At 40.7% G+C, this 16,382-nt stretch overlaps 1 protein-coding gene across 1 annotated transcript; it reads left to right on the top strand.

Annotated features, from left to right (window-relative positions):
• The first annotated feature begins 170 nt into the window (after positions 1-170).
• On the top strand, positions 171-15,415 carry nhlrc2 (NHL repeat containing 2). The gene is made up of 12 exons (XM_035612930.2): positions 171-353; positions 2,457-2,609; positions 5,169-5,218; positions 5,399-5,804; positions 6,665-6,786; positions 6,889-7,018; positions 7,694-7,787; positions 8,089-8,320; positions 10,588-10,710; positions 10,901-11,110; positions 11,294-11,507; positions 13,008-15,415. The coding sequence occupies exons 1-12, from the start codon at positions 191-193 to the stop codon at positions 13,268-13,270; spliced, it is 2,160 nt and encodes a 719-aa protein (XP_035468823.1). The 5' UTR covers positions 171-190; the 3' UTR covers positions 13,271-15,415.
• The last annotated feature ends 967 nt before the right edge of the window (positions 15,416-16,382 follow it).

Genomic DNA, 16,382 nt, shown 5'->3' with positions numbered 1-16,382 from the left:
AAAAACAAAATAACGTCAAATTTTAGATCAAATTAAAGACTTTAATAAAACACAAGCAGTTTTTAACTCTGATTTATGTTATAAATACATTTTAAAATAACGAAGAAATCTAATATTATATATATATATTGGCTTGACGAATCTACGTCATGCGTTTACCTAACGGGCTTCCTTCCTTGTTGTCGGAAACATGGCGTCGCAGTGCAGCCTCTCTACTTTGTTTCCCATCCAGACTCAGCTGGATTTGGCCCTGGACGAGGCTGCGACGCCGCAGGAGGAGGAACATCTGGTGCTACAGCATTTGAAAGACGTGGACGAGAGAGAGGACCTGAACATACCGGACTTCCAGACAGGTTAAGACCATTGTCTTAGCTCCTTGACTCGCCTAGCTTAGCAATGTCCCCCGCCCCTCCCTCTCTCCGTAGGAGTTGAGGTTTCATGACTGGACAGGAAATGTTTTTTGCGCGTTTTCTATTAAAATAAACCTGGCCTCTGTTGGCATTGAAATATTTGTAATAAATAGCCAACTATGACGTTTTCCCCTCACTATCAGTCCACTGTTTCTTACTGTGTCGACGTGCTTGTCGACCTTCATTTGTCAATAATCTGTTAGTTAAGTACCTTAACTGATAGGTACTTATACTCTACTCGAGTATTTCAGTGTCACGCAACTGTATAATACTGCTAATTCCACTACATTCATCACACATGTAAGATTGACATTAAAGATCCCCCTTAACATCTCACATACAAACTTTTTTTCAATATTCCAAATAATAAAACAGATTATCATGGCTTTGGTTTTCTCTCCTTCTGCCATTCTTCACACATGATGCCTTAAAAACTACCACATAACTGTCACAATATGATTTAGCTGTAAAGTGCTACGCACACACGGATGCATCAGTGTTAACAATCTGTTAAATAATAACATATCAGTGTACTATATATTTTAATACTTGAAGTATATTTTACTGATATTACTAGTAGTTATTACACATCTGGATCTGCCACTGGCAGCAAAGGACTCATTTCAAACTAAATTAGGAGCTGCAGCTTTACAGCAAGCAGCAATGAGTAATGATCAGCCAGCTGCACATTTATATAACATAAGAGAATGCGAGAATTGTGTATTCATCTGTCTTTATATTTGTCTTACTCACAGCTTTGCATAACATACTCCATTGTTTACCATATAAGTCTTTCAAAATAAGGTGGTTAAATTTTTTTCCTCATGCATTATCATTGCAAAATATTAAAAACCCTGCTTACTCTGTGTCAATTATCTGGTAGCATGTTTGTCATTATTTTTTCTTAACTCAATAGTATTTCAAAAGCAATTGTATAATAGCAAAATTGAAACATTTTATGTTGTGACCAAATAATTCACAGTAACGTTAGATTAGTACAAGTTATAGGTTATTCTTAGTGTGCTCCATAAATGCTGACAGGTGAAATCTATGTTTGGTCTTTTGTTCAGGGTTGCAGTTTGTTGGCAGTATCTCATCATACCAGTAGATGGGGATGTACCGTAGTACAGCAAACAGCCTAATAAACAGGGCCTTTTCATTTTCAAAACTGCTTATAACTGTTTAGATGATCATTGACTCTGTCATTTCAGGATTCTCCTTAAATGCATCCAATTACTTTCTTTAGATAGCTGTAAGGTATACATCATGTTCATTTTCCTTACTGCCATAATCTCGACTTCACACAGGCATCAAACTAAAGGCAGCCCAGTTTTCAACCACATGAATGAGAAAGGAGTTGTGAGATCATTTGGCTGTGCAATAAACTTTTGTACATGTTTAACTTGCACATATTACATGAACCAGATAAATTAGGAACCTCCGCCAAGGCTAACGCCCTATCTCGTCATGTTGGAGAAAGAAAGAAAAAATTCCTGAATCTGCCCATTCATCCGGATTTGCTCCCAAGTTTAATTGATTCTTCCATAGGGTCATGCCTCACCCCTCCACAAATCTCCTTGGAAATTGGTTCCGTAGTTTTTGTGACGGAACCATACAAACAAAAACAGATGAAAACCTGACCTCCTTGGCGGTTCTGGTAGACTATTATAAGAATAAATATGTGTGTACAACGGAGTGCTTAAAGTAAATGTGTTTATGAAGTGTGGCAAATGTTATCAGCCCAAATATAGAGTGAGATAAGAGTGAAAAAAATACTTATCATCAGACACAATCTCTAATTTACTTATGGTATTTGATGGCTTTATAAAACTCCTAAAGCTGTAATCCATTTCGTGGTCTGTGGTTTTTTTTCTCATATGAGGTGAACACTTTGACAAGTCTGAGAAAGATACAACCCTTTTTTGTGACCACAAACCGTTGCCCTCCTAGGATCGCGATGGCCACTGTAAAGCATATGCCAAACCCTGTGACTAAATGTAATTAATAAGATAACGGCATCATTTTCCACTCTGTGATTTGCTACAGGCTTGGAATGGCTGAACACAGAGGGGCCTCTCTCTTTGCACAAGGATCTGGCAGGCAAAGTGGTGCTGCTGGACTTTTTCACCTACTGCTGCATCAACTGCATGCACATCCTGCCTGATCTGCACCAGCTCGAGGAGAAACACTCTGTCGAAGGTACGGATTTGAGGATTTTGTCGTGCATGGGTGTCCTCATCCTGAGGCGGCTGAGAGCAGCCTGTAGGTGTGTCGGGTAATAATGTCACTTGTCACCATTTCATATATGTTACTTAATTAAAAATGTCGGCGGTGTGTGAAGAAATATCTTCATGCAGAGTTGCACGGTTGGTTCAGGTGACCTGAAAAATTTGGCAGAGGAAAATCGGGGGAACCTCATGTATGTCTTTTAGCTGAAAACATTTTTGCACACGCTTAGTTCATTTTGTGCATTTTCAATGTAGTTTCATCGGAAAGCCGGGAAACTGTGGTAAAATTAAACTGTCAAGTGTGAATGTCAAGCCTGCACATTGAACAATGTCAGTGGGCTGGCTTTCATCTCGGAAAGACTGTGGCAGATTGAAATGAAGTCACACAACACATTTCACAACTCTATAGTAAAGCTGTCTGGCTAAGTTTAACTGTAAGGAAATGTGCCCAGTGTCTGTAAGCAAAAGAAATTACTGTGCAGCCAATTAAAAAATTATCTTGCTGGGGTGAGTTACTATTTGTTTGCTCTGCATATTGAATGGATGGGAGGTATGGTATAAAGTCGACAAAACAGAATGCTAGGCCTGGGTGAGAAGACTGTAGATAGATTTTAATACAGCAATATAACAAAAGTTCAATATATGCTGATCATTGATTATGCATTGTGCATGCATGGTGAGGAGGTATAATACATAATTGGTTATAATGTTCTACCTCTGATTATTTACACAAACTTCACTCAAATCAGTCTTTAAACTTGAAAGAAATAATAATATGATATTTATCGTAATAATTATCGATAACGACTGATATTAAATTTTTTATCTTGATAACATTTTCGGCCATATCGCCCAGCCCTTTAAAATGCTGATTTAAATACGTTTTTGAATGAATTGATATTCCCCTCCTCAGCTAAATTATTAAACATGAAAACATGTCTCTTAAAAAGAAGTGTTGGCCAGTGGCATGATTTGTCAGACTGCAGGTACAATGGGCCTTCCAATAGGCGGAAGCCTTTACTGAGAGAAAACACAAATCCATTGGGGCCTATTGTGTCATGTTGTGTTATGAGGCAGATCACTGGGGCAGAAAAAAAATGTAATACAGCAGCTTGACCTCATCTGTTCTGTGAAGGCCCTTATCTCAGCAGTGAAGAGACTCGACTAAAAATATTTCCAAGCTGCAGTGTCGACGAGTGCAAGAGCCATAATTGTGCCCTGCTGCCGCTCACTGTGCGGTCCCTCGTATCCGCCAATCTATGTAAAGCATAATCACATCCGACTGACTTGGGCCCTTCAGGGAATCATCTGAGGAAGCTGTGAAGCTCGAGATTCAGCCGTGAGCCAGGTCTCTCTCTCTCTCTCTCACACACACACACACACACACACACACACACACACACACACACACACACACACACACACACACACACACACACACACACACACACACACACACACACACACACACACACACTATCGTACTTGCCTTATCTTCTCTGGCACTCATGTGGGTACATTCTGTTTGCTGCTCTGGTCAGTGAGGTGTGGGAGCCACCCCGTCCAGTCACTCCCACAGTCCACCCATCGTCACCACAATCTGTGCTGGTACTATAACGACTTGGCAGAGGCCACGGATGACGAAACGCACAGAAGGCCGTGTTGGCTGACAGGGTTTGGAACTGTGTTTTCACTTATGTTAAGGAAGTGTCCAGTGGAGTCCATTTTTTTTATTGTAGTTAAAATACTACTTTCAAACTGTGCCTTGTTTCCCTAGATGAGTACATTTATCTTGTATTTTAACTTAAACTTCTGCCCGCCTGATGCTAGAATAATGTAGGACCGTTATTAAAATGATTATTATTATTTTTGCATTCAGTATTGTCAAGTTTTTAAAACATGGGACATTTGCACAGAAGGGACTGGGAAACCGGAACAAAACTTATCAATATCTTCCTCGTAAGGCATCCACTGCCAAGGCTCAAGAGGAGATCACAAATTTGTGCTTTCCACAGTTGTAAACATCCGTGGGCCTTATCAAAAGTGACATTATAACCAGTTGCTGTTGTCTGGACAATAGGTATAGTGTTGAGTTGACTTTGATGACTACTGAGAAATCATGTCAAGGCATTAAATCGCTTCCAAGAACCTTTCTTGGAAATTGGGAAAGACCATTAAGGCTTGCAGCTGGAGATCACGTGTTTACTCTCCTTTTACCCAAGCATCTTTGACATCTGTGTGTGTGTGGGGTTTGTTGTCTTTTTTTTATTGATCAGCCTTATGCAACTTGTTGATATGGATTTAGAGAAAATATTTTAAACGGATTCATGGTTATAACTAGAGGGAAACACGTTTGAGCTATTCCTTTCGTTTCAGGCACTGCCACTCTGTTAAGTATCAGACGTAATGAAGCTCAAGAGGCAAAAATGTGTCCTAAAAAATGTCTTACATTGGCAGTTTCGATCAATTCAAACCCCCCGACTGTAATCTTTAACTTTTTTTACGTTTTCTTCCCCTCTCCCTTTGTCAGATGGATTGGTCGTTGTTGGTGTTCACTCTGCCAAATTCCCCAATGAAAAGGTAAGTGGTTTTTATTGATCGTCCTCATTTTACCTTTGGGAAGGCTTTCTTTCTGCATTTCATAGGATTATTAATCTGAATTGTTACACTAGGAAAATTGTTATTTTTTAATTTATTTTTATTTTATTCATAAACATCTTTCAGTTTTGGACTTTTGACGTTACACTTTTCGTGTTTAAGGTCCTGGACAACGTGCGCAGTGCCGTTCTCCGCTATGACATCTGCCACCCAGTGGTGAACGACAGCGAGGCGCGCCTCTGGCAGGAACTCGAGGTGTCCTGCTGGCCCACGTTGGTCCTGCTCGGGCCACGTGGCAACCTACTCTTCTCCCTGGTGGGCGAGGGCCACCGCAACAGGATGATGCTTTTTACTGACAGCGCCCTTGGTTATTACAGGCAGCAGGGCCTGCTGAAGACGCACACGGTGGGGATCAAGCTGTACAGAGACTCCCTGCCACCCAGCATCCTGTCATTTCCTGGGAAGGTTGCTATAGACAACAGCAAGAAAAGACTGGCCATAGCAGACACTGGGCATCACCGAATTCTTGTGGTGTCCTCTACCGGACAGCTGTCACATATCATAGGAGGTAAGAAGTGGGATACAGGATAGAGATGTTAAGGTCTGCATAGATCTTCTCACCTCCACTCTTTGGTATTCTGAAAGAAAGGTCAAGAATGTTTTGTTGTGTTATATGTTATTCTTTCGTTGTAATAATTGGAATCCTCACAGATTATACAACTAAATATATTTTTAGATTACTCGCATGCCTCACCAACCCTCAGAGGAGCCGCATGGTTTCCTGTGTTGTCCCGAGATCAACAGAGAGGTTGGCAACATCAGGGACCATTACAAGCTGGGAACTGGCACAGAGTGTTGACAAAAAATCAGGGGGGGAAAATAACAAAGTATTTGTTTTATTTTCATGGGTTGTCCTCTTCCCTGTGCACACATAATATTTATGTTGGCATTAAAGATGAATCTCAAAGAATAAAGTTGGAATTTATTAGGACGAATTCTTAACATGTCCCTCCTCCATCTGTCTGTTAACTTTTTGCTTGAATGGTTTAACCCTACCTGAAATAAATCACGTCTTCCTGAGGAAATTTGTTTCATAACAATATTCAATATAAATAATAAATTTGAATTTAAATTTAAGTAAAAATCCCCTACAAAAATTCTAAAAGAGGGAAGATAGAGTTCAACTTGTTGACTGACAGACAAGACATCTTTAACTTTATGAACAATTAAAACTGCTGATGTTAATTAACCTTTCAACATCAGAGGCTTACTTCATGAGGCAGGTGCCACAGATGTCTAGTTACACACAAAATAAATATGAAATAATTCAACATGTTGAGTCTGCTTAACAGCTTGATTTATCACTGCAGAGATGCAGCGTCCACACAAACCTCCCTAATGTTCATGGTATCATCACTCCTGACGCAGGGCCTGAGAGTGGAAGACAAGATGGCGACCTGTCTGAAGCTTCCTTTAATTCCCCTCAGGGTGTGGCCATTAAAGGAGACGCCGTGTACGTGGCCGACACAGAAAACCACCTGATCCGGAAGGTAGTGTCCATCAGTGTCTCCTTAGATAAACGCATTTTTATTATTATTATTATTATTATTATGATGACCGTCTCGCTCTGTATTTGTGTGTCTATGTGTTAGATTGACCTGTTGGAGGAAAGAGTCAGCACTCTCGCTGGCACAGGAGCTCAAGGCACAGACAAAGAGGGTGGGACCACAGGACCTCAGCAGCCAATCAGCTCTCCTTGGGATGTGACTCTCGGCACTGCCGGTGAGTTGTGTGGTGCGGACCGGAAACATGAAGGGCAACATTTTACAACATTTTGTTACCTTCCCCCCACTGTGCCTGCCCTTGCTTTCACCTTCTGCCGTACAGAAACTCCTCTATTGTGCAATTTGTATTCTTTCTGCCTATTGTTACGCAATTAATAACTCCAGAGATAGACATCAGCCCCCGCCCCTCCCTCACATTGCCTCTGCATTGTTGGGTCTCGCTCCCTTTGTAGGTCAGAGTTAAAAGTAAAACGAATATTAAAAATACAACTAAGATTCTTTGTCTGTCTGGAAGGGTACTGTATCCATCATGATAGCAGCGTTGTCTGTGCCGAGTGTGTCTGAGGGGACACATGGGCTTTGTCAGAGAGGGTGCTGTCATTTAAACCCGCGTACCAGGATCTTTGACTTTTTTTCTGGCATCTTCAACAAAACAATCAATTCATATTTCTGTGTACAAAGTTATCCATTCATTCATTTTAAGGGTTTAAGAAAGGTCATAAGAAAATGTTCGTTTTTTTCAGTGCTGATAGAACACCTTTTTAGATTGAAGACAAAGATTAGTAATTTGCAGGCAGACAAAATTTCGAAGGTTTCCTGTCCTGAGACTCATTGTGTGTTTTATTTTGTGTGTGTTTGTGTCCATGTATCTGCATTACCTTTGCATGAGTAGGCGGGGTTGAAGATAATGTGCTGTGGATAGCCATGGCAGGGAGCCACCAGATCTGGGCTTTGTTTCTAGCAGATGGAAATCTGCCCAAAGGAAGGTGAGAGACTGGTACATGACCACCTGGTAACTTCAAGAATGAAAAACCAAATAAAGAAATCTGCCTACTTGGCCATGTAACTTGTTATATCAATGCGTGGTTGAGCATATCACAGGATGTCCGCATTTACCACCAATAAAAGTTTCTAGCTGAGGTTGGTCTTCATCTTGAGACATAATCTAAGAGTAATGCTGTCAAAGAAGCCTTTGACCATGATAAAGTCTTACCTACATTTTTTAACACGCATTCAGTAATGTATTGCAGTGCTTTGTCGCTAACTTCTGTTTTACAAAATGAACAGTTTGTCCAAGGCAGGGACTTGCATGCGATGGGCCGGCAGTGGCAGCGAGGAGAACCGGAACAACTCCTACCCACACAAGGCCGGCTTTGCTCAGCCTTCAGGCCTGGCTTTGGCCCCCGAGGAGCCCTGGAACTGCCTGTACGTGGCCGACAGTGAAAGCAGCACCATCCGCACCCTCGCACTGAAGGATGGCGGTGTCAAGCTGCTGGTCGGGGGAGAGAGAGACCCGATGGTGGGTGAACACCAGGTGGCGGCCTGATGATTAGATGGTTAAAAAATTGATTTATAACTGAATGGATGGATTTATATTCATTTCTTAAAATGAGGCTGGTGAAGTGGTTTAAAACTATTTCTTTTTAAACAAACCAGCCCCTGAACAAGTGAATCCTAAGAGGCTTTAGGGGATTTCCCTCCTAAAGGGCCATACAAACACTCATACCTGGTAAAAGTTGGGTCATTCTGGTCCATTTTTATTATCATTATGATTAAAGACAATACATTGAACAGCAGCTAGTACAGAAGGTAGAAGGGATTAAAAGTCCATTCCCAAAGCAGAACTAAATAACCTTTCTTGTAGTAATTTCACTGTGATAGTGTGTGCGCCTGACTCTTCCTCCACCTGTGGACAGCAAACACAGTGTAAAACCTGCACATTAATCTACCCCAGCCACAGAAAACACTCACTATCACAACAACAGTAGATAGTATGTTGATTTTTCTTGTTTGTCGCTGAAGCAAAGCCCTGAAAAACTGTTTGTGGTAGCACCTTAAATTCTTCACAACCGCCCTGCAGTAGTGCTGCTGTAGTTTACCTGCTGGTGTATTTTTCAAAAATCCTCAAGGGCTCCCAAGCTTGTAGTCACCCATAAGAATAGGAGAGTCCTATACAGTTTATTCATCATGGCAGTGAGCCATCAACAAACCATTAATATACTGTATGATATACTGCCTGTGGACACTTCAGCTCTTTAAACAGAGACAATGACACATTAAACCTTGAACAGGACGAAGGCTGTTCACCTTAAGATTTTTTTGTAGACTAAGCTAACTGGCTCCAGCTTGATATTAATCATACAGTCATGGGAGTGGTTTGGACCTCATCTAACTTTTGGCAGGAAAACAAATGAGCATATTTCCAAAAATGTTGAAATATGTCCGTAAGCACTTTGATATATATATACAGTTTTTTGTTTTTGTTTTCTCATCACAGACTTTGTGTTAAACCTCAAGCTTTTAAAATGATATGAAGTCTGGACATTTGCCTGAACTTTTCCAGTGGGGCTATATGTGAGAACGCAAATGTTCGCAAACGTTGCTCAGGACATATTCCGGAACATTTCCTGCCAGCATCCTAGTAAAATGTCCCCTCCCTTGAATGTCCCGGAAATTAAGCTGTTGCTGCTTTTGTGAACGCGTCTGACCCAGGCAATCTCCTGCTGCGTTCAGATTGTTTTTCAAATTAAAAACTCCCAAAGTTAATAAATCAGGAACAGCAACTATCTTTGTACATGCAATGTTTCTTCATTTTCACCAAATGTACCCCCCCATGCTTCAGCCTTAGTTTGAACAATTAGAAACAGAGGGCACTCTCATGCATTGACAGTAAACATTGAAGCACATGAAAACCCTCTGGCATTTGGAACAAACTCTACTGATTCAGTAACAGATTTGTCCCAAAGATTTGTTTTTGTTTTAGCTGCCATTGTTGAGTGAATGCTGCAGCTGTGGATAGTCAGTGGGCCACAGAGAATCATGAGATCCTTTTGAAAAGATTGTTATCTCATTGTTTTCTTTATTGAAAGTGATTCAGAGTTAAAACCTATTTGTGTCGGTTCTTTCCAATATCTCACAAATTGGACATTAATTGGCTGTAATAGTGATGTATCTGTTTCAGATCACAGTTTTCACTTAATTTGCCAATTGTCAGTTTCAGGAAAGACCACAAGAAATCGTCTGTTAAAAACAATTTCCTCCACACAATTAAAACATTTTTCCCCTCAGTGATATTTTAATAACATCTCTCATTAATCTCACTGTACTTTTCTTCAACCCTAACTGCCCAAGAATGACTCACCCAACTATTTTGGCGCATTAGCTATTGTGATTTAGAGATATTGTCATCTTTCTTGTGTTTCTTACAAATATGGCATGACTTTTCTTTTGTTGCTGTTGTTATATGAATTATTCAGATCCCATAAGGTAATCATGGCCAGTTATTGCTTTCTCATAGAAAGGTAGTGTACTGTACCGAGATGGCTTTATCTTGCATTTTCAGAAGAATGTCCTCTTTATCTTGACGGTTAAAAAAGACACCCTTTCTTTTCATTTAAAAACTAAAAATGTTTTAAATTTGGTCAGTGGTGGTTCACAAATGTATTCTGTTCTTTGACCCACCATGTGCTTAAACATAGAGATCACAAGTTGCAGTTTGAACATTGGTACATTTATCCATCCGATTTGATCTCTTTATCTCTGAACATTTAATCTTCTTTGTACCAGAACCTCTTTGCTTTCGGGGATGTAGATGGGAAGGGCGTAGAGGCCAAGCTGCAGCACCCCCTCGGTGTTGCGTGGGCTCCTGAACAAAGCCTGCTCTATCTGGCCGACTCCTACAACCACAAGGTAACTGTTGCGTGTCACATGGCTGCAGTTCAAAGCCACATTGTGCTTCTGTCATCATAAGGGGTTTCTTCAAGTTGTTGAGTGGGTACACGAAGCTCGTCTCCCCCTTTGATCTTATTCCCTACAGGAAACATACAGGGTTTGACTTTTGATTTTTAAAATAACCCCTTCTTTTATAATTGTGATTCAGATCAAGATGGTGGATCCAAAGACAAAGCACTGTTGCACATTAGCAGGGACAGGAGAGGCTGGAGATACTCTGGGCCCTGACTTTAACAAATCCTGCTTCAATGAACCCGGAGGAATCTGTGTCGACAGTGGCGGGAAGCTTCTCTATTTGGCAGATACCAACAACCACCAAGTCAAAATTCTGGACTTGACCTCCAAGACTGTTTCACTGGTCAGTGTGTGTTACAACCTTGAGGATGTACTTAACAGTTTGTCCATGTGTATGCCATTAATCTACCCTGAAAGCGTTTGTGCTTAAAGAGTTTGGATAAAAGGTTATATAGAAAGGACGTGGTAAGTGTCAATAGCTTTCTCCTTGCTCCTCCTTTAATCCCCAAATTTCTCTCCTGTCCAGTTCCCCATATCTATGGACTGCACCGACTCCGTATCTGCAAAACCTTCCAAACCTGCCAAAGCACCCACGCTGCCTAAATCCGCCGCCAAGAAAGCAATGCCACCAGTTGCAGTGTCTGTGGGCCAAACCCTCATCCTGTCACTTACCCTGTCCCTTCCAGAAGGAACCAAGCTCACCGAGGAGGCCCCCAGCTGCTGGGCCCTCTCCGCTGAGGGTGAGACGAGCGCGATCATTGTTTTAATAATGTCATGTATAAATGTTATCCAATCAAATTCATCCTTCAAGCTTATTTGGCCTCATACGTACGAAAGGGATCTTGACCATGAGCTTACTTCTACTTCTATACATTTTTCTATTGTCGAAATGCACATATCCGGATTTAAAACTTGAACTGCATAGTCATTTTTAAAAATAATGGCTCTGGGATTTAACACGAAGGTAGACAAAAGCAGGCTTCTCAGTTCCTGTTTTAGTCATTTGACTCATTTCTGCCTGTGAGAGTAACCAGAGTCAGAGTTGCAACCCGAACTTGTTCTGACCCTATTGTGTTATCCTCGATGCGGGCCTCTCAGCCTCTCCTACAAGGCTTTATTTTGGTCTGTGATCCATGATTCTTTCAAAGAAAATATAATGGAAGTGAATGATGCTTAACCTTCATGTCATTCTCACTGTGCAACAACCCACACCGGGATACACAGTTCTCAGCTGAGGCGTGGAGAAGTGGATCAGCCATTGACTCTTTCAAAGCTTGAGTGAGGTTTGGCGTGGATAATTTAATAAATGATTTGTACCGCTACGTACTAAACAAAGGTTTTATTCAGTGCTATCAATTTGTAATCGATAGCAGTCTGACCATAGGATCAAGTGTGAAGCGATTTCAGATTTGTCAGTGGAGGTTGATGGTCCGTTCATTGGGTTTGGAAGTAAAGTGTCTCCATCATTCTGAGCGATGCAGCATGCAAGTCAGTGATATCAGCGGGCCTATTTTTAGAACATTTTTCGATAAGACGGCATGCCTTGGTTCACATAATTAGCTATACCAGGCTATGTTACGTGATCCTCCTCTGTTCGGCTGTGCCCAGTCCAGACTTAATGCTGATCGGATCAGAGGCAGAGGCAGGAATTTTAATGGCTCGAGTTGGAAGTACGGGCTGGATCTAAAGTGTTTTTTTGACGCAGCTTTTCACAAATGGCTTCCCTGGGACCTCACGTTAGGCATCAGCTTCATTAATCACTGCCCGCCAGGATTTGTCGACCTCTCTGGCTTAATATTTTCTCACAGTTGATGTTCTCGTCCTTTTTTCTTTTCGACTTTGACTTATCTTCCGGTGGCCATGTCCCTTTTAAGAGTATTTGTTCCTAAATATATCTCTGGAAAATTCATGTCCTCACCCTCACTTCATCTGATTCAGTGTAGGTAATGTGGGTTTGGGGTAATGTTTTAGCGGATTCCATTTAGTACACAGGGTGCACCTTGCCCCGCTCAGCAATAAATTTAAGATGCGAGACAGACATTATCATACAGTCACATCTGCACCTTTCAAATATGACACTTTTATGAATGAACTGGGTCCAAACGAAGGAGTGGTCCTGATTTTTGTGAATCACCTCCTTCCAAGAAGACATTTATTTGGTTCCCTTATCAGACTACTGATTTGATCCCTTTGACAGCATTAGGACTACAAAATTCAGTTTCCTGTTTTTTTCTTTACAGGTAGCGAGTGGCTACTAGACGGTAAGGTGGTTACTGGTGACATTTTGGATCTGTCCAGGCCCCTCTGCATCTCAACCAAACTTCCATCTGTTGTGAAGGACTCAAACAGCAATCCAGGTCTCACTTTGAGTGTGTGGGTGTACTACTGTATGGAGACAGGTAAAGCCTGTATGATGAAAGCAGCCTCCTTCACTCAACCTCTCCAAGTAAGTGCCAATCGTGGGGAGGAACAGGTCACTGTGGCATTGACTCATGCCTTCTGAAACCACTCTCCTTTCTTGGCCAAAAACAACCCAAGAATCCACTTTCCCAGAGACGTCAGTTAAAAACTGCTGATCTCCGCTCATATTTTTTGCTTCTTGCTCTGGAAAAAAAAAACAGAAAACACAGATCTTTTCTGACAGAGCGGCAATTTTTATCAAAAAAATACCTTTCATATAAACTTAATTTTCTGGATTATTTCATTTCAGACCACTCCAAAGCCCTTTCGAGGAAACATAATGCATCAGTTCTTTAATGTTCTGACAGTTATTGATAGGAATGCAAATAGATGCATCTCCAGGCATCTTTATTTAAGGGTTGTCCAGCAAACACAACAGCAGCCTAAATATCTGCTGTACATCATGGTTTATTTATGCAACAAAATCATTGGTATTCAGAAAATTGTTTTAAAATGTTCATTTCAAAAACGCCTTTTTTTGTCAGACACAAAGTATAATATTAATATATATCTCTGTGAATTTAATGAGAAATTAAAAAAAAATAATGCTTATCTTATTAGCAGGTGGTGATAATGGTGTCAGTGATGGATACACAAATAAACAGACTGTCCTTGTTGTGGAGGTTTTAAAGCAAATTCAGATATAGAAAACAAAATATAGATCTGCCTCATTTTCACCTGAACCACCAGATGGATGTGAGATTCAAAGACACAGTGGAAGCCTTCTGTTGTTTCAAACCATTTTTCATAAAAGTTAATGGAATTAAAAAAAAGAGAGAGACATACTTACTTGAGCTGATATTTGATTGATTCAGAGGTTTCATTCTGCCTGTGCTCTCACGAGCATTGCTTTTGAATGCTAATACCGAGTTACGGCCACTTACTCAAAAATATGATATTGAAATCCCAAGAGGGAAAACCTTTTCCTTTAATCTCAGTCCAGGGAAAGAAGCAATAAGTGAAACCTCCTGAGAGGTTTATGAGACGTTATCTATGCATTAATATATTTAATATGTCCAGCACCTGAGTATTAATTCACATCTTTTTACTTTGTACGTACTCTTTTTTTAAATTATATATTTCCAAGTATATGTAAGCGTTTGCTTTAGTTTAGTCAGTCAGCGTCGACGATCCACTAATGGAGCTTTCATAAATATTTGTCTACATACAGCATGTGTCACCGCAGACTGAGTAAAGTCTCAAGTTGTTTACGGAGTTCAGCATCTCTGAGGCCACACTCCTCCTATTGTTCTCCACATCCGCTCTCTGTGTGACCGATTATTCTTTTTAATTATGATTATTTATGACACAAGGACCCCTTTTGATTTGGACCGTAAGATATTGCCGTTATGTAAGTGACTGAATGAATAAAGTGCCTGTTTTCAATAAGCGACAGTGACCTCTTGTGAACCGATGGCTACGGCTCGCTCCGTGCACTGTGGGATATTGTATTAAGAAAAACAAAGTTGCATTAAAATCTCTCTCTGCGCATTTATACGCTTTATCTCTCCGCCACAAAGGGAACATGATACGAAAGAGATGCTCTAATGACGAGACACTGTAGTACACTCACTGTGGGTTTTGTTGTGTAATATGATATGATAATGTGGAAGTTGTCATTTGTCATTTTTCCCCTTATTGGTTTTCAAAGTTACGTGCCGTTGTCAGGGAATGGGGCCGGCGAGTGTTTTGATTGTCATCATGTCTCATAACGTCATCCTGTTTGGTTTGGATCTCTCGTCGGCACCAGTGCCTTTTGGAAAACAGTACAACTGTACAAATGGTATGAACCGATGACACTTTGACTGTATCAGAAGCAATAACAATATATTTCTGTAAAGGGAAAAGAGTTTTATTCCCACAAGTTTCTTTCTTGTTTCTCTTCTTTAATTTTTTTTTTCTCAAATGAACTGCACACATTTTGCCGGGGCGTTCTCTCCGCTCTGCGATCCCTCTGGAATTTTTTAATGAACAGTAATGAGCTTGAGTGGCTACTGGTGGGGGAATAAGTTCCTGATAATGTTTTTTAAAAAATCTCACCACATTTCTTCCCACTGTTTTCGCCTTTTCAAGGCGCATTGTGGCATGCTTTTGTCCTCAAGGGTAGCTTGTTAAAATGTCTACTTGTCACTGCTGCTCTTTAAGATGAAGGGGGGAATAAAAGAACTAATAAAACATTTTTACATTGTCTGCTTGTATGTCAGCAATGACAAGGTTTGACTGAATGGCTGCCATTCCTTAGAATTCTTCTCTTCGCCTTTGCAAATCAGGTCACAATTAATACATGAATAAAACGAAAGACTGCAGTTCTGCTATGTGAGATTTTTTTTTTATATATTCAAAGTTTCCCTTATGTGCTCGGTCCCTCATGAATTGTCCACGGTGTCAGGTTGTGTGTGAGCTGACCCCAGATGTCAGACTTCCTGTTCACATCATGTAGTGAATACCTGACATCTGAGTGTCAAAGCTTTTTAGCGGAAGCATCGCATTGCTCTCATGTTTGTATATCAGTACTGGAGTAGGTAGTCTTGGTCGAACAAAAATCAATTCAAGGAAGAAGAGCAGGCGGATAAAAACCACTTGAACCGACTAATGGATTATCAAAATAGTTGGCGATTAATTTAGCAGTGGATTACTAATGGATTAACTCAAGATAACCTTCGGCAGTACATAAAATATCATAGACACACATAGAATAGACTCCCACACAAGGAGGTGTCATCACTCAACACATCTGAGGCGATGGAGAGACGATACACAGGCTAAAAAAAATATAGGCTGGCACAGACCTATACATTTCTTTTGAGAAGACCAAACAAATCTCTCAATACTTTCTCACTCCTGGACACCGTCTGGGACACTGAGCCCGAGGGCCGTTCGTTTTTACTGGAGACATGAATCTTTGGAAAAACAGGTCAAAATAGCAATTAAAAAAACTATATTACACGTGATTATTTTATGCTGGACAAGCACACTAACGTTGCTGAAACGATGAATATTGCATTTGTCCGGAGGCTGTGTATTCCGTGCTGATGGGTGTTTAAGGCAGCACAGGAGGGCATTTGTATATGTGTGTGTGTGTGTGTATGACTGATTTAAAGGCAACATCAGGTGCTTTTCCATGGATTTTCTAACCCTGACACATTTTTTTTTTT

The sequence above is a fragment of the Scophthalmus maximus genome, chromosome 16, assembly GCF_022379125.1.
Source record: "Scophthalmus maximus strain ysfricsl-2021 chromosome 16, ASM2237912v1, whole genome shotgun sequence".
NCBI lineage: Eukaryota > Metazoa > Chordata > Actinopteri > Pleuronectiformes > Scophthalmidae > Scophthalmus > Scophthalmus maximus.
The sequence above is the reverse complement of the archived record's forward strand: the minus strand, read 5'-3'. Positions and strand labels throughout refer to the sequence as shown.